The 19,711-nt window shown below is 39.8% G+C and overlaps 1 protein-coding gene across 1 annotated transcript in view; it reads right to left on the bottom strand.

Annotated features, from left to right (window-relative positions):
• The window catches only part of CYGB (cytoglobin), an 83,501-nt gene that overhangs the window by 39,138 nt on the left and 24,652 nt on the right, over positions 1 to 19,711 (bottom strand). Inside the window, exon 2 of the mRNA XM_070739847.1 lies at positions 7,934 to 8,165. Coding sequence (XP_070595948.1) covers positions 7,934 to 8,165 — 232 coding nt within the window. The remainder of the gene's footprint in view (positions 1 to 7,933; positions 8,166 to 19,711) is intronic.

Below are 19,711 nucleotides of genomic sequence, written 5' to 3'. Positions count from 1 at the left end.
AATGACTGAAAACAGTTTTAAAACCATTAATGTAAAAAAACAATCATACATCCCAAACAAACCATACATAAAATGGAACGGCCCGGGGGAATCAATTTCCCCATGCCTGACAACAGAGGTGGGTTTTAAGGAGTTTGTGAAAGGTGAGGAGGGTGGGGGCAGTCCTGATCTCCGAGGGGAGTTGATTCCAGAGGGCCACAGAGAAGGCTCTTCCCCAGGGGCCCGCCAGACGACATTGTTTAGTCGACAGGACCCGGAGAAGGCCAACTCTGTGGGACCTAGTCAGTCGCTGGGATTCGTGTGACAGAAGACAGTCCCAGAGATATTCTGGTCCGATGCCATGAAGGGCTTTATAGGTCATAACCAACACTTTGAATTGTGACCAGAAACTGATCGGCAACCAGTGCAGACTGCGGAGTGTTGGTGTGACATGGGCATATTTAGGAAAGCCCATGATTGCTGTCGCAGCTGCATTCTGCATGATCTGAAGTTTCCGAACACTTTTGAAAGGTAGCCCCATGTAAAGAGCGTTACAGTTGTCGAACCTCGAGGTGATGAGGGCATGAGTGACTGTGAGCAGTGACTCCCGGTCCAAATAGGGCCGCAACTGGTGCACCAAGCGAACCTGGGCAAATTATTTTCTGCACAAGTGAGATGTGTTTCAACTACTACCGGTAGTTCTAATTAGCACTTTAGCAGCTGCTTTTTGTGCTAACCCCTTTGAACTGAAAAATGATTCGGCAAGTGCTTCAGACTTCATGCGAGGGTAGTGTTTTATCTTATTTTACTATCTATGAAAACAGCTTTTTCTCCAGGCTTCTTTACAAGCTTAAGAAAATACGTTTTCATTTAACAAATCGAAAACTCTTAAGCAATGGGCTCGTACAGAAGCCTGGGGGGGGGGGGAGAGACGGCTTTATTTGAATAAACAGCAGAGAAGTGCTGTATGTCTAGAGTACTTCTGAATACGCACAACCTCCCACCTGCTACTTCTAGTCTGTCTTCAGAGAGAGTTCACTTGTGGTTCACTACAGAAATACTGGTTGAAGATTCCTATTGCATGAATAACTCTAACCAACGTATTTCTATCCGGGAGAGGCTGCAAGTAGTTCCCCAGTTTGCTATAGATTAGAAGTAATAGAACCTCAGCATAAAAGAGATGAAAAATAAAATATTTGAGAGCATTCATAATATAACTTACAGCTGGTGCCGCCAGCTTTATGTTTTGGGTACCGAAAGCTTAATTGGAAGTTTCAAACAGCACAACCATAGAAAGGCACCAATCTTGTTAAAATAGTGGGAAGATCTGATACTTTAAAACTATGTGGCAAATATTCATTATTCATTGCAAAAGGTTGAGAAGTGTTTCATGTTTTTTTCAGTTTACCTTTTAAGATTTTTCTGGGTTGGGATACACTTTAGAAAAACAAACAAACCAAAATCTGGATTTTAGCCACTACCTTATTACTAAAAAATAACCAGTGACAGTTTTAAAAAGAAAAGAAAATGCTTTGGGCCAAACCAGCACTAAGGTGGGGTTTTTTTGGGTTTGTTTTTCTTTTTAAATCAATACAAGTAAATTTCGCAAATTACTCAAGACCCACCTTTATCACCAGGCATGGGGGAACTGAGATATCCTCCCCCAGGCTTTTATATTTTATGTTTGGTATGTATGTGTTGTATGGTTTTAATTGCTGGGGTTTTATATATGTTTTATTTTTAATATTAGATTTGTTTCACTGTTATATTGTTTCTATTATTGTTGTGAGCTACCCCAAGTCTTCGGAGAGGGGCGGCATACAAATCTAATAAATAATAATAATAAATTAATAATACTACTAATAATAATACTAATACTAATACTAATAATAATAATAATAATAATAATAATTATTATTATTATTATTATTATTCCCAGGTTAGAAGCACTCCTGTAGCGAAAGTTGGAAGTTATGTGATCAACGCCCCCTATCGTTTCTAAATGAGGCCCCAAACTATAAATCTTGCACCACCACCACCACATTTGTTTGCCCTTGCTGGGCAAAATGGAACTGGGGACTGGACCTAAGGCCCAATTTCAGTGTGCAACAAGCTGGGGGAGTCCCACAGCAGAGGAGTGAATGGAACTGCAGAGGGGCACACAATTTGGGGAGCATGAGGTATTTCAGTGGGTCAGCAGATGGCCTGTTCCATCAGTAAGCCCCTCATGGCTTTCCCCACCCTGAAATACTTCAAGTGCATTTAACAAGCCATGTACAGTGATCCCCCGCTCGTTGCGAGGGTTCCGTTCCAGGACCCCCTGCAACGAGCGGGTTTTCGCGAAGTAGCGCTGCGGAAGTAAAAACACCATCTGCGCATGTGCAGATGGTGTTTTTAACTTCCGCAGCGCTAGCGAGGAGCCGAAGATTGGGGGCGGCGCGGCTGTTTTAAAACGTCGCCGCCGACATGGGGGGCTCGCTAGCAACCCCCCGAACCCCCAACCTGGGTCTGGGGGGGTGCTAGCGAGCCCCCCATGTCGGCGGGGACGTTTTAAAACACCCGCGCGGCTTTTCAATGAGTCCCGAAGACAAACGCGGAAGTTTGACGTTTGTCTTCGGGACTCATTGGAAAGCTCCGATCGTTTTAAAACAGTTGCGACGTGCTCCGCTGACTCCTGGCGAACTTCCCGGGCGAAGGGCGGGCGAGCGGGTGCTGGGGGGGGCTTCGCCCTCCCACCAGCAAGAGGGGGAAGACCCAGGGAAGCCGCCCAGCAGCTGATCTGCCGGGCGCCATCTACGCATGCGTGCCCATAGAAAAAAGGGCACGCATGCGCAGATGGTGTTTTGACTTCCGGGTTGAAAAATCGCGAATTACCCTGTTCGCAATGGTCGGGGACGCAATAACCGGGGGATCACTGTATTTGATTAGCAAATGCATGGGTGAAAGGAGGGAGCAATTGGGTTCAAGGTGTGAGATTCACTCTCATGAATCCTCAGGCTACGAATGGAATGGGCAGGCTCAAGGACTACCTGTATAACAGAATATATACTTTAAATCAGTAAATCAGATCAGAACAGGGTGCTGTATATCTGATTGTCAGCTGATACTCTGGAATGTGTTCTGCCAATCTTCTTCCTGTCTGTTCTACATTGTGACTGCTATAATCTTTAGTGTCTCAGATAGGAAACTATAGATATTTTAGATCAAGCCAAAACAAAAAATGCTACGGCAGTGATGGCGAACCTTTGGCATGGGTGCCATAGGTGGCACGCGGAGCCTTATCTGGTGACATGTGAGCCATTGCCCTAGCTCAGCTCCAACATGCATGTGTGTGCTGGCCAGCTGATTTTTGGCTCACACAGAGGCTCTGGGAAGGTGTTTTTGGCTTCCAGAGAGCCTCTGGGGGAATGGGGGAGGGTGTTTTTACCCTCTCCCAGCTGCAGGGAAGCCTTTGGAGCCTGGGGAGGGTGAAACATGAGTTTACTGGACCCACCAGAAGTTGGGAAACAGGCCATTTCTGGCCTCCAGAGGCCCTCCTGGGGACATGGGAAGCTGTTTAGCCCTCCCTATGCATTAAATTATGGGTGTGGGCACATGCATGTGCAATAGTGCACGCCCACACTCTTTCGGCACCCAAGGAAAAAAATGGTTCTCCATAACTGTGCTAGGGAATTTCTGGAAAGTTGGCATTCTGACAAATCAGCCATCAACAGACATAAATTTAAAGCCTATTTGTACACCACTTTTAAAAAGATACAACCAAAAGTCAAGGAAAGGAAGAAATAGCCCCACAGCACCCAATATCCAAGATTTGTAAGAAGCAGCAGCAGCGAAACATGGAAAAAACAATACCAAAATCAAGGTACCATACCACAACCAAGCTATATATATATAGATATAAAATATCTATACATATAAAAGTCCCAACAACCTTGCACTAAGCATGTTGGCATAATAATAGAATATCTGCAAAAAACAACCAAGCTCAGTGTATGTGTGTATTGAAGGGGGAGCAAAATACTATTAAGACGATGCATTTACAAGGGTTTGTTCCTCACATTTAAGGTTTTTGGTCATTAGCTACTGTTTCCCCTAAAATAAGACATCCCTTGATAAGAAGCCCAATCAGGCTTTTGAGTGCATGGCAATAAGGCCAACCACTTATTTCAGGGTTCAAAAAAAATATAAGACAGGGTCTTATTTCAGGGAAACACAATACATATTATGCATTTCTCTATGATCAATCAATTTCAAACCTTTTCAATACTGAACTTTCTAAAAAAATAAGTGAATTGTAATGACTTTGGGAACCCTTAACAAAGCATTACCTGTCCTGAAATATAGTCAAGTCAGTTTCTTGCTATGGTTATGAACAGAACAGAATAGAATTTTAGTATGATTGGACACACAAGGAATTTGTCTTTGGTGCGTATGCTCTCAGCATACATAAAAGAAAATATATCTGATTCAAGGGGAAGTGCTTTGTGCGGGGGCTTTTAATGTCTCTTGAGAGATTGTAGAACAACATTTTTATTTGAATCCCCTCTCTTATCACCAGATCCCACTGCAGTGTAACATATTACCCATTGTGATTCTCCATCAAGTGTACAGGCAAATTGAAAACACTGAAATAGTTCTTGCAATACTAATTAATCTATTTCAGTTCTTCATAATTATCGAAGGGCACAGGGTTTAAGGAGGAAGCTGTACAGTGGAACCCCGACATAAGAGCTGCTCTACTTAAGAGCAACTCGAGATAAGAGCTGGGAGGGGAGAGATATTTTTGTTCTACTTACAAGCCCAAATTCGAGATACAAGCGCCAAGGAGCTGTCTCCTGAAGCCAAACGCTAACTTCCGCGTTCGGCTTCAGGAGACAGCTGCGAAGCGGCGCGCGTGTTTTAAAAGGTTGCAGCCGGCCTGGGGGGCTCGGGGGGGTGCTTGCAGCTTTCTTTCTTGCTCTTTTTCTTTCTCTCTTTTACCTTCCCTTCCTCTATTTCTTCTTTTCTTTCTCCTTCCCACCTTCTTCCCTCCCTCCCTCCCTTCACTCATTCCTCTCTTACTCTCCCCTTTCATAAGTTTCCTTGCTTCCTTCCTCTGTTCCTGTCCCTTCCCCCTTTCCTTCCTTCCTTCCCACCCTCCGTCCATTCATTCACCCATTCCTCTCTTGATCGCTTAAAGCCGGTCCCTGGTGCAAAAAGGGTTGGGGACCTCTGTCCTACAGGATTGGGTGGCAGAGAAGTTGAACATATGTAAATTTAAAAGTTTAAGAAAGTTTACAAGTTAAGTGAAAGAAACTTCATTATTCATTTATATGTACATGTACATTTCTTCATTAAAAACATGTCTTTCTGCATAATTTAGACTAACTTTGTGAGTTTTTTGAGGGCTGGAACCAATTAAAATTATTTACATTAATTCCTATGGGGAAAAGTCGTTCGAGATAAGAGCTGCTCGACTTAAGAGCCCAGGTCCGGAACGAATTAAACTCGTATCTCGAGGTACCACTGTATAATCTATCAACTATCAAAATTATGATATATCCAAATTTGGGAGTAATTCATTTGGTACTCTTTGTTCTAAATTTGCACTCTGTTTTGTGCACACTTTGAACTAAATTTATATGTATTTATGAGAACTAGTGGTTGACATACACTTTTTGTCTATACTAGACAAATGTTTTGTCTATAATCATGGTATCATCCACCGGTCATCAATTAGAATTGGTCATCAACTAGGACCAATGAGTGCTCGCTTCGGCAGCACATATACTAAAACTGGAACAATACAACTAGAACTAATGAGAGACCTAGAGTTCAAAATCAATAGAAACAGAACTGCAGTAAGGTGAAGTCACTTCAAGTGCTCTATTTATGACAAAGTCAATAGATCATGGAAGTCAAACTCATTGCGTCACGTTGCAGTCACATGATACAGTCACATGATGTCATGGAGCTGGGGTGGGTATGGCCTGTACATGATGCCTCTGGCCCACAGTCTCAGGTTTGACATCCCTGGCTTAGATCAAAGAGCACAAGCAAATAAGGACTCATTGGCTTGAGATTCTTTCGCAGAAAGAATATAGTTCCCTAGAACTAACAGAGGAAATTAATCCTGGAAAAAGACACAAAATAATAATCTCTAGAGAGCAACATATATAACTTCAGTATTTTCCATTAAAGTAAAAGATCTCTGAAGGACAGAAAAACACTCTAGTCTTCTCAATCTAAAAATGACAATCTGAGTAACCTTTCAAATAGCTCTTAAGTCACTATTTATTTATTTTTTTAAAAAAATGTTTTTAGAAAACAGCAATGAATTTTCTCCTTGGTTCTAAGTTGCTTCTCTCCTTCATTAGTTTCCATCCATTGCTTCTTGTCCTCCCCCCAGGTGCTTTGGAGAATAGCTAGACTCCCGGTGGCAACCCCTGAGATATTGGAACACTGTTATCCTGTCTCCCCTGATCCTTCTTTTCATTAAACTAGACGTATCCAGTTCCTGCAACTGTTCTTCATATGTTTTAGCCTCCAGTTCCCTAATCATCTTTGTTGCTCTTCTCTGCACTCTTTCTAGAGTCTCAACATCCAAAAGGATGTTTGAAGCATCCATTGTGGCGACCAAAACGGAATGCAGTATTCCTAGTGTGGCCTTATCAAGGCATTATAAAATGGTATTAACACTTCACGTGATCTTGATTCTACCCCGCTGTTGATGCAGGCTAGAACTATATTGCGTTTTTTGGCAGCTGCTGCACATTGCTGGCTTATATTTAAATGGTTGTCCACTAGAACTCAAAGATCTCTTCTCACAGTTACTACTGTTGAGCAATGTACATATACTGCATGAGTCAAAAAGAGGGCGGGGAAAATATTTACTGACCCCTCACATCCTGGACACAAATTGTTTCAACTCCTACCCTCAAAACGTCGCTACAGAGCACTGCACATCAAGACAACTAGACACAAGAGCAGTTTTTTTCCGAACGCCATCACTCTACTAAACAAATAATTCCCTCAACACTGTCAGACTTTCTACTAAATCTGCACTTCTATTCTACTAGTTTTTCTCATAATTCCTTTCACCCATTTCCTCCCATGTTGACTGTATGACTGTAACTTGTTGCTTATATCCTAGGACTTTTATTAATATTGCTTCTTCATTGCTTATTTGACCCCTATGACAATCATTAAGTGTTGTACCATATGATTCTTGACAAATGTATATTTTATTTTATGTACGTTGAGAGCATATGCACCAAGACAAATTCCTTGTGTGTCCAATCACACTTGGCCAATAAAAATTCTATTCTATTCTATTCTATTCTACTGTACCTGTGCATTTTGTTTTTCTTGCCTAAGTGTAGAACCTTATTTTTGTCACCATTGAATTTCATTTTGTTACATATAGCCCAATGTTCAAGTCTGTCACGATCCTTCTGTATCTTAAGCCTATCTTGGTGTCATCTGCAAATTTGATGAGTTCCCCATCTATCCCCTCGTCCAAGTCATTGATGAAGATGTTGAGTACTGGGTAGAATATGTACTGTATTTGTTTGTCGTTGCCCTTCCCTTATAAGTGCTCTCAACTAAATCCTCATGTTAACACAAATGGGAATGATTGTAAACAGAAGACTTTAATATAAACATTTAATTGTTCACGGATCTTACAAGTAAACTGAATATTGATGATTACACAACAAAAGGATGTTACCCACCCTAGCTCTATGATTAGGGAAAACATCGCAAAACATCACGTGACAGCAAAGTGACGCCACAAATTTGACACCCGTGAATTAGATGGAGAATCTGCATCACTTAAATATGTTGAGATAATAAAGCACAAAATTGGAAATTGCAAGGACCTACTAGCCAGTCAATATTACTATTACTATTTTATGTCTACTTTATTTCATTTGGGGTTTTCTTATCAATGTTCAAGGACATGATTTGCCCTTACCTTAAAGTAGACAGGGTCGACTTTGTGCTTGACAGCATGTGCCTTCCCCACCAGAGCTAGTACAGAGGAGACCTTTTCCGAATCATATATGTTCTCCACCACACTATTAATAGCCCCCATGACCCTCCTGGCATGCTTGCGCAGCTGCAGGCTCCTTTCCATCTCTAGTGGATCTTCCATGTGCTTGAATTGGCTGAAGTACTGCTTGGCAGATGGGAAGTTGACAAAAAATCTGCACAATATCAAAAAGAGAAGAGCGCCGAGTTAGTTTGGAAAACAATATGTCACAATGTGTTTTGGGATGGGTGGGGAGGAGAGAGTAACGGAAGTGAAGTGAAACCCTTAAAAGTAAGGATTTCAAGAGGGAGATCTGGACACCATTTTTCCTCACATCATTAGGGCAGCTTCTACTACAATGTTAGCTTTCAGATGAATTGGAATTGTTCCAGCAGAAAAGTCAATTATTTTTAGGAATTTTGGGGAGCCAACGAGGCAACATTTCATATAGGAGCAATTTAAAACTGGAAGAAGCTTGAACTTCAAGTCATTTTATTGTGGAAATGAACAGTAAAAGTAAATCTAATTTCATGTGGACGAGCTGTAAGGATGTATGCATATCTCCCATATTTATTATTTCCTTTCACTGAGTGTCATCAAGAAAAATGTGCCTGACTCTTGCAGCTAGTTTAAACCAAGTCTAGTGCCTTTATTTCAGTCAATATATTCCCCAGGATGATACTTTAAGTTTCTGTAGAGATGATTATCCCTTTAGCTCATTTTTAAGTCAATGCATAAAACTCTACCAAGCATTTGTTTGTTCACTTATTTTATTTGATGTGTTGTTGAATTTTCATATTAGCCTCATGGTAACTTACAATAAAAACAGTGTAGGCAATAAAAATGGTATAAACAATATAAATGATTAAGTCATCTAGTCTGAGGACAAGGGCAGTGGGCCAATATATCACAATTTAATGATGAGAACATTTGGTACATGCAAAACTGTGCTTTGTGAGAGAAACCCCCCCCCAAAAAACTTTTGTTCTGCTTGTTTCCATTTTTCCCTAGTGATGTGTGTATAGGAGCTGTAGTACCATTGAGCTGGTTGAAACACTAAACACTAATCTAGTTCACTTTCTTATTTAACTATTTGGGGTGTGACCAATCTAACAGGGCAACCTGGTCTATCCAATTATGAGACAGAGTATACGGCTTCCATTTTTGCCTTTCAGCCCCAATCCAATTGCTTTCATGATAAACTATTTTTGTGTTAAATATATGTTTTACTGCCAAAGAAACAAAGGGAGACTAGTATAGATCTATTTCAAACTATTTAGATCTATGCTAGTCTCCCTTTATTTCTTTGTCAGTAAAACTTAGCACAAATGTTGGAGGTTTATGTACTAATTGCATTCATATTCTACTTGTTTTCTAAGAAACTCAAACCGGGGATGGAGATTCAACTCTATCTTTCCCAACAATTCTGGAGAGATAGGATAACGACTACAATTATGTAGGCTACTTCATTGCTGAAAACATGGGAACAGATTAGCATGGGAATGAATTAGAATTTCGGTCAAGCTCTCTCCCACAAATGCATCTTGTCCTCAGAAAGGTTCAAAAGCCCTGAACCATGTGGCATAGAATGATAGCCTAGGGCACATTCACCATGGCTTCCTTTGAGAGTTGTTTCCTGATGCTTGCACGGTTTGCTCTTCAAGCAAATTCCTAGTAGGCCAATTTCACTTCAAAGACAGGTGGGTGGGAGGAAACGAAATCACCTGACTGCTTTTTGATCCTGACTGTTTCCTCCACCCACATACCATGACAGTATACCCGTCTCTTTTGGTTCCACTTAATTACGTTCTTCCCACTTGGCCAGTCTCACACACAAGAGGTTGTCAAGGAAGCCGTGTGAAGCCCTCAAATGGAGTAACTGTATCTCCGGCTGCCTTCCCTCTTAGACCTCTGGGATTCATCAGCCTGCCTAAAATAAGTTCTGAAGTGTGAAGAATGCATGGAAAGTAAGAGGATGGGAAAGATGAGAGACAGAGGGTGGGAAGGGGGCAGGAAAGGGGAGGATTAAGTGCTTTATTTTGCCTTTTAAATGTTCTTTCATTTTCTTTCTGATCCAGTCCAAATGCCTGTCCCTCCAGTTGATTTTGATAGAAGGAAGGTTGCTTCTCTCAATAATAATAATAATAATAATAATAATAATAATAATAATAATAATAATAATAATAATTTATTGGATTTGTATGCCGCCCCTCTCCGCAGACTCGGGGCGGCTAACAACAATAATAAACACAACATGTACAATCCAATAATAAAAAACAACTAAAAACCCCTATTATAAAACCAAACATACACACAAACATACCATGCATAACTTGTAATGGCCTAGGGGGAAGAGCTATTTCAACTCCCCCATGCCTGCAATATAAATGAGTCTTGAGTAGTTTACGAAAGACAGGGAGGGTGGGGGCAATTCTAATCTCCGGGGGGAGTTGGTTCCAGAGAGCCGGGGCCGCCACAGAGAAGGCTCTTCCCCTGGGGCCCGCCAAACGACATTGTTTAGTCGACGGGACCCGGAGAAGGACAACTCTGTGGGACCTTATCGGTCGCTGGGATTCGTGCAGTAGCAGGCGGTTCCGGAGGTAATCTGGTCAAGGAGAAGAAGCAACTTGGAATTAAGGAGAAACTTCCTGATAGCGAGGCTAAAGATGCAGCATGGCCTTCGCCATTTCAAGGAGAAATGGAGACATGGATTTTTGTTCAGCAGGCTGAGGCAAAGAGGCAGTCCTGGAACCAGCGAAATACGGAGGCCAGGCAGGGGACAAAATGGATCTGCCCTCAGAATGGAAGGGATTGCCACTCCCAGATTGGCCTTTTTAGCCACACTAGATGCTGTTCTAGGAACTCTTTCCAGAGCATGATACCATAGTCATTCAAGACTGAAGGTTGCCAATTACCAGACCCAGAACAACACAGGACACTACCACCAATCACCTCCACCAGACCCAAACCCACACCCACCCTACAGACCAAATACAACCACCATGCAGAAGCCAAACTACAGCAGTGGCCTCAACTGTTGCATCCCCCTCTGACTTGCACACAAAGCAAACTGACAAACACCATAAACACATGACCACAAACTCACAGCCAAACCAAAATTGTTACACCCCAGACACATATTACAAAAAAGCTAAGTAGTCTGCAAGCTCCAACTACTCAAGAGATCACCCCCAATCCACAAACATCAACTAATCAGCATACATCAGTTACATCAATGACCCCAGGTGTTACCCCACTGACTCACCAGGAAGTTTCAACACAGCCTGCAGCTGCTGAGACAGCACTCCACACCCACTCACGGTGCTTTTTCTTCTGTAAATTATGGCTATTAATAATAATAACAGAGTTGGAAGGGACCTTGGAGGTCTTCTAGTCCAAAAAAGAAGCTGAGAACTGAGTCAAATGACCTCTAATTTGATTTAGCATTGTTTTATAAAATGTTGGCCCCCACTCCCAAAAATATGTAATTGTTGTATGCCACCCTGAGTCCCATGGAATTGGGCAGCATTAAATTAAATTGAATTGAATTGAATTGAATTGAATTGAATTGAATTGAATTGAATTGAATTGAATTGAATTGAATTGAATTGAATTGAATTGAATTGAATTGAATTGAATTAAATTAAATTAAATTAAATTAAATTAAATTAAATTAAATTAAATTAAATTAAATTAAATTAAATTAAATTAAATTAAATTAAATTAAATTAAATTAAATTAAATTAAATTAAATTAAATTAAATTAAATTAAATTAAATTAAATTAAATTAAATTAAATTAAATTATTAAATTAAATTAAATTAAATTTTAAATTAGTTATGTTGAGTTATTGATATCTGCTCTTTAAATAGGAAAGAAACTGATTCTGAGAAATGCGAGAGATACATTAAATACATAAAAGTAGGAGCTGCAACAACATTTTGCTGTTCTGTATTGAGCATTTTAGATTCTAATCCTCCATTATGTTTTTCCTGTCTCACCTCCACCACTCATCTCTACAGTGGCTTTCCTCCTATCATGTCCACTGCAACAACATTGCCAAAAAGGCATTAAGAGTTGTTAATGTAATCTTGCATAGCTTTTTCTGTTAACATTGTATTGCTAACCAGAGCATACAAAACATTTGCTAGACCAATTCTTGAATACAGCTTATCTGTCTGGAACCTGCACTGCATATCAGACATCAATACAATTGAGTGAGTGCAGAGATATTTCACAAGAAGAGTTCTCCACTCCTTTGCTTATAACATAATATCTTATTCCACCTAACTTGAAATCTAAGTTAGACAACTTAGAACTATGTCACCTTCGATCTGATCTAAATGTAATTCATAAAATTATCTGCTATAATGTCCTACCTCTCAATGACTATTTCAGCTTCAACCTCAAAAAATACATGAGCATACAATAGATACAAACTTAATGTAAACCAATCCAAACTTGATCAAAGAAAATACGACTTCAGCAACAGAGTGGTCAATGCCTGGAATGTGTAACCTGACTCAGTGGTTTCTTCCCCAAACCCCAAAAACTTTAACCTTAGACTGTCTACTGTTCATCTCACCCCATTCCTAAGAGGTCTGTAAGGGCCGTGCATAAGTGCATCATTGTGCCTACCATCCCTGTCCTAATGTTCCCTTTTATATGTATCCATTTCATGTATTCATAAACATGTTTGTACTTATATCATAAATACTAGGGCTACATTCCACTTTCCATCCTTAAAATCTTTTTGAGGTTTTCACTTTTAAGAGGTTTCCCTTCTAATGCATTCATATTTCTGCAAACAAAAGGGAGTGCTTTCTGACATTCCCTCCTAAATATGGAGTGTGGTATTTTGACTACACAAGCAAGTGTACTCAAAGCCGGGTTGTCAGAGTTAAGACCTGGCAAAGCCTCTTCAAATTACATTCTGCAGGTGTGCTTTATTAACCAGCTCCCTGTTTTGCTTCCCATGGATTTCAGCTATGTTTGCTACAAATGTCCAAGAATCATTAGAGATGAGGGGTAAAGGAATACATGCAATTGATTAATTAATCCTTACCCTTTTGAACGATAGTTGGGAGTGAGGATCAAATTGCAACTATCTTTCATCTTGGCTTACACATGGATTTCCCCATGGGGAAAAACAAATCACATCAAGATGGGAGAAAAGAATTGCGTGAATTCAAAGCTTGGCGATAACAAAAACAAACATTATTGTATGTTACGGGAAAGCTTTGGAGATCTGACACTTGCTATTGCACAACATGGACAAATAAAATTGATTAAAGGCAGCTGTCAAAGTATGAATTCTATGGAACTGCTTATCTTATGAATTCCTTTTAACCATCTTCTGTTTTCTTTTGAGACAGACGGCTGATAAATGTGTACAAAATGTCTTTTGGGGAAAAAAAAGTCTTTTTTCTTGGCCTTTTGAGGACATAGGTTTTATTTCTGAGATTATAATCCTATAGTTTAAGAGTGAAATTCTATGGCTAAAGGAATAGAACAGGATAGAATTATCTATTGGCCAAGTGTGATTGGACATACAAGGAATTTGTCTTTGGTGCATATGCTCTCAGTGAACCTAAAAAGACATAATGGAAGGGTCTATTATGACAATTCACCATGGCCAACTCGCCACGGCCAATTTGCCACAGTGAACTCAACACAGCCGATTTGCCATTCAATTTGCTGTGGTCAACTTGATACGGGAGAACTCGCCACAGTCAACTTACCATGGGACAACTCTCTGTGGGACAATAGTTATACTAATATCAAAGAAATGGCAGGAAAGGATAATTAAAGAAAGGGTGCACAAGGAGGGACAGAATGAATTGTGAATGACAAAAATTTAAATATTTTTTACATTTATTTTAAATAATTAAATAGAATTGTTAAATTGTCCCATCGTGAATTGACTGTGGTTAGTTAGATATCTCAGGGCTGGTAGAAAGTTTGACAGTTGCTTCTCTGACAGTGAAGAATTCTTGACCCAAGTGACAGAATTCTGGCACAGTTTTAGAGAAAGCTTTTTGGTAGCCAATGTGAACTCCTGCAATCTGTTTTTTGAAGGTTTTTAACATCAAAAAGAGGCAAAAGGAGATGACAGTGGACAGTGATTAAATATAGATTCTCTCTCATTCCTGGCAAGCTGTTAACAAGATTGTTTTTTAAAAAATTACTTGAAATATTTTTATATTCTTTGAAAGTGAATATTTTTCATTGTGTCTTACAGAATAAAGAAATACAATAATAAATAAAGAAATACAATAAATAAATGAATGATGTGAGCTAATGATATTTATCTATCTATCTATCTGTCTGTCTGTCTGTCCGTCCGTCCGTCCGTCCGTCCGTCCATCCATCCATCCATCCATCCATCCATCTATATATCTATCTCTCTATCTCTCTCTTTTCATTTGTTCATTACTTATTTACAGTACTCTCGCATTTCTTATCTATTGCTTTTCTACCAAAAAGGCATTCAAGGCTGTAGAATAAATAAATTAATGAAACCAATGCTATCAGAGTTCTTTGTTGAATGTAGTTCATAGAAAGTATGTCCCATATCTCCTCCTTAGTTCTATTGGCAAAGATTAGTGTCTTGTTAAAAGTCAAAGGCCTTCCTGAATAAAAAATATTACTATGGTCAAAATTGGAAAACACTTCTAAATCCAATTTGCTTCTTAAGAATTGTGAGTGGGGAAAACAAAAATATTATTCTGCTCATGAATTTTGTAAATTTGTTTCAGGATCCAAGTTATTGTTATTTGGGTGTATCTATTGGGAAATCCAGAGTTCAAGATAAGAACTGTGCTCTTGGACAAGGAGGTATTGCTAATGAAAGATACAATAAATTTATGGACTGTTGTGTCCTTCCTTAACAGCAGTAATTGAGAAATGGTTGTATTCAAAGGAAATATTTTAAGTAGGGCTGAGAATATATTTTCAGTTTGTATGTCCTTGAAATATGAAATATCTTCAGTATGATGGAAGAATGATCTCAATATTACACAGTTTAGTATATATTTACATTGCTCAAAAAAAAATAAAGGCAACACTTAAACAACACAATATAAGTCCAAGTCAATCAAACTTCTGTGAAATCAAACTGTCCACTTAGGAAGCAACACTGATCGACAATCAATTTCACGTGCTGTTGTGCACATTCAACTTTGTACAGAACAAAGTATTCAATGAGAATATTTCATTCATTCAGAGCTAGGATGTGTTATTTGAGTGTTCCCTTTATTTTTTGAGCAGTATATTATCCTTGTAATCTTTCAAATATTAGTTATGAAATAGTAGTGGGATTCAATTTTTTCCCCCTACTGGTTCTGTGGGCGTGGTTTTGTGGGCGTGGCAGGGGAAGGATACTGTAAAATCTCCATTCCCATCACACTCCAGGGGAAGGTTATTGCAAAATCCCCATTTCCTCCCAATCAGCTGAGACTTGGGAGGCAATGGATAGATGTGGGTGGGGCCAGTCAGAGGTGGTTTTACCAGTTTTACAAACTACTCAAAATTTCTGCTACTGGTTCTCTGAACTACTCAAAATTTCCACTACCAGATCTCCAGACTGGTCAGAACCTGCTGAAACCCACCTCTGTTGTGAAATATATTTGCCCCGAGTCTACGGAGAGGGACAGCATACAAATCTAATAAATAAATAAAGAAATGTGAGATTCTTGGTGGTCTCTGAACTTGGTTGTTTTCTAGCAGACATTTAATTATCAAACTAGGTAACAGTCAGTGGAAGAAGGGAGAAGGGTTTACTCTTATTTTTGTATACTGATTGTTTGCCCTGTCAGTATTGGTGAGAGTGTTCTTGGTGGTTCATTCATTTGCCAATCTGATAAAATAATTTAGAATGGAACCTAGTAAATCTGGAGTTTGGAGCAAATTTTAAACCATGAACCCCTTAAAACAAGAATCTTTAACCACAAATAAGAGCCAAAGGCTGCATGCATATTATACTAAAGCCATTGTGTATAAAATTAAGCCCTTTGGAGCATCCTCATTCTCTCCCTGTATATGTGTTTTGCTGATGGTCTTTCAAGTCGATATCATTCCTGATGCCTACATGGATAAATCTCTTTTGACAACTTTTTTGGAAATAATTTGCCAACAGCTTCTTCTGAGGCCAAAGGGGGGCAGGGATCTCTAGCTCAAAGGCACCCAGTTGGCTTTCTGCCTAAGGGAACACTTATTTTGACACAATGACATAAATGATAATAATAACAACAACAATAATAATAACAGCAACAACAACAACAATAATAATAACAATTTATTAGATTTGTATACCGCCCCTCTCTGAAGACTCGGAGTGGCTATCAAGATAAATAGGATAATGAGGATCAATACAATAACCTTATTTTGAAGTAATTGCAAAACATTTGGATGAAAAATATTTATAAAAGTTTTGCTAATGAAGAGAAAGCCTTATTTCAAGTGAGGAAAGAGCTGTCTTTCATTTATTGTTTGTTTGTTAATAAAAAAGGGTCTATGTTTCCACAGTTAGATCAATTAAGAGAGAGCAGGAGAATTTTTCTATGAGGTCAAAATATTATCCAAATCTATGCTGTCCTGGTCGAACCTTATGCAATTGTTGGCTTTTATAATTAAAAGAAAATAATTTTCCTCGTAAATGACTAATGGCCTGAGAACAACACACGGCTCCAACTATTCAGCAATTGTGATGCTTAGTAGTTTATTTAAATGTGTGCGGTGGATACCGTCTAGCATAATAACCAATAAATTTCTCAGAAAATACACATGCCACTTAGTTTGTATTAATGGAACGTTGCTGGATTGTGCCTGTTCTTTAAATAAATACTGTAAAACTCCACAATGACGGAATTGTAAAACAACCACTATTTTTATTACTAGTAACAGTTCCAATTTCTGATCAGGAAAGTAAGTAATGGAAGCTTCAGGGATGATATAATTTGACAAGGGTTAGTAAGCCCTATCTGAAATTTAAGCATTCCCCAAGATAGCAATATTAAACAAATCACACCCAATAGAGCAGTGATGGTGAACCTTTTTTCCCTCAGGTGCCGAAAGAGTATGCACGCACACTATCGCACATGTGTGAGTGCCCACACTCATAATTCAAAATCTGGGGAAGGCAAAAACAGTTTCCCCCACCCCCCAGAGGCCCTCTGAAGGACCGGAAATGTCCTGTTTCCCAACTTCAGGTGGGCCCAGTAGGCTTCCCTAGAGCCAGGGGAGGGTAAAAACGCCTTCCCTCATCCCCTTGGAGGCTCTCTGGAAGCCAAAAACACCCTCCCAGAACCTCTGTGAGAGTCAAAAACCAGTGGCTGGTGCATACATGCATGTTGGAGCTGAGCTAGGGCAATGGCTTGTGTGCCACCAGATATGGCTCTGCTGGCCACCTGTGGCACCCATGCCATAGGTTCACCATGATTTTCCCTCAGTAAAGCCATGCTGGTTTGAGTCCAATAAGTTATTGGTTTTTAGATGCTGACTTATCCTTTTTTTGAGTATAGTCTCCATCATTTTAACTATAACTGATTTCAAACTAACTGCCCTATAGTTACCAGCTTCTTCTCTACTGCCCTTCTTGTGAATAGGCACAATACTGGCCATCCTCCTCCTCCTGCTGTCTCCAAATTGTAAAGAAAAAATGGACAATCTAGCAACAGGACTGCTGTTTCTGTTTTTGTCTGAGCCCTTGCTCTTGATCTTATGCAGGCAGCTGCTTGTCCTTTCCGTAATTTTGTTATCTTTATTTCAGCAGCCTTGCTTTGATTGATCAAAACCTTTCAGAGGTATTCACCTCAAAGAGCAGAAGCCACTGCTATGCTTTGAAGTAATTACCAATCTTAGAGAATATTCTGCTCAATAATCCTTTAGGCCAGGGGTCTCCAATCTTGGGAATTTTAAGCCTGGTGGACTTCAATTCCCAGAATTCTCCAGCCAGCAAAGCTGGCTGGAGAATTCTGAGAGTTGAAGTCCACCAGGCTTAAAGTTCCCAAGGTTGGAGACTCCTGCTTTAGGCAATCTATTCCATGGAACTCAGGTAATGGCCACCAGTTTCACTCTGTTTCTGACTTCATTATTCCTGTGGCTATGGCCAGAAATTGAAATATCCCTTGTTTCATAAATCTGACTTTTCATTCTGTGGTTCCACAAGCCACTTCTTTAGCTTCAATAGATGTGTATAGTGTGAGTTCTATCATATCCAGTGGTGGGATTCAAGACTTTTTATTACCAGTTCTGTAGGCATGGCTGGTGGGCGTGGCTTGGTGGGCATGGTGGGCATGGTGGGGGAGGGTTACTGCAAGATCTCCATTTCCTCCTGATTATCTTAACCATAATGTGATTTTCTTCTTCTTCTTCTTCTTCTTCTTCTTCTTCTTCTTCTTCTTCTTCTTCTTCTTCTTCTTCTTCTTCTGTGCCTTCCAGTCATTGTTGATTTTTGGCACCTGCCTAGACAAGTCCCTGCAGTTTTCTTGGTAAGGTTTTTCAGAAGTGGTTTGCCATTGCCTTCTTCCTAAGGCTGAAAGAAAGTGACTGGCCAAGGTCACCCAGCTGGTTTTGTGCTTAAGGCAAGAGGTGAACTCACAGTCTCCCAGTTTCTAGCCTACATCGAAGTAGCTCTTTGTGTGAATTTGGTTGAATGAAATAAAGTGAAATTACTCAGTGAGAACAACTGCCAAGTGAGTTCTCTCTATTGGCATATTAATAACATAGCCATTATACAGTACTGCATTATAGACTCCCCAGATATTGTAAAGACTTTAAGGTAAATAAGATACACCCAAGGATATAAATTAATCATTCAGAAATATTTTCATTTTTCTTTCTGCTCTTTGCCCTCTAGCACCAATTCCTTTATGTAAGCATTTGGCTTCTGAAGCCCAGAGTCACATGTCCCTCGCCACATGTTTACTGAATACAAATAAGCTTTGATCTGTGAAAAACTGATCTAAAGCCAATTTGGGGTTTGGGGAACGTTAGACGGGTTGAGAGGCCATACTGATGGCTAGATATTTGCATCTTTAAAACATTAGTTCATTCCTTTCCTGATCATTTACCAGTGACATGTTTTCTAATGGGTTTCTGCATAGTTACAGCAATGGAAAACCTCAAAATAAATACGAAATTCAGCCAAAGAGAAAGAGAGGGAAGAAATAGAAGGTTATCATATTCCAACATTACTGGAACAGCTTGGTATTTAAACACAGAGAGCTTACATAATCTAAAACTATTAGATTCAAAATATTTAACCTTCTGTGAAACAATTACTCTATATGTTGTTTCTTAGTTATCAATACATAAAATTATCTAACGTGCTGACTGGATAATAATTCTTCCATCATTATTAGCGTTGGGCGAATCGAACCCGCACAATTCGGGTCCATACCGAATTTTGTGGTGCTCGGCATGCCGGACCTGAACTCGAATTTCTTTTTTAAATAGATGCTTTAGTTCAGCATTCATGCAGAACACCGCGAAAGCCACAGCCCGGCTGTCATCTGCTGAGAAGAGGAGGAGGAGCCAGGCGCCGGTGGCAGTGGAGGAAGGTGAACACTGGGGAGCTGTCAGCCAATCGGGAGGCTGGGAGGGAGGCACAAAAGGAGCTGGGGAATCCCACGAAGAGATTCCAGGGGCGGAGCTTTGATGTCACATATACCGGCAGGTTGCTAAGGACGCCAAAGTGATCACTTCCTAGATTCCATGTAA

This window comes from Erythrolamprus reginae, chromosome 2, assembly GCF_031021105.1.
Source record: "Erythrolamprus reginae isolate rEryReg1 chromosome 2, rEryReg1.hap1, whole genome shotgun sequence".
Classification (NCBI taxonomy): Eukaryota; Metazoa; Chordata; class Lepidosauria; order Squamata; family Dipsadidae; genus Erythrolamprus; species Erythrolamprus reginae.
This window is presented reverse-complemented; position numbering and strand designations above follow the sequence as displayed.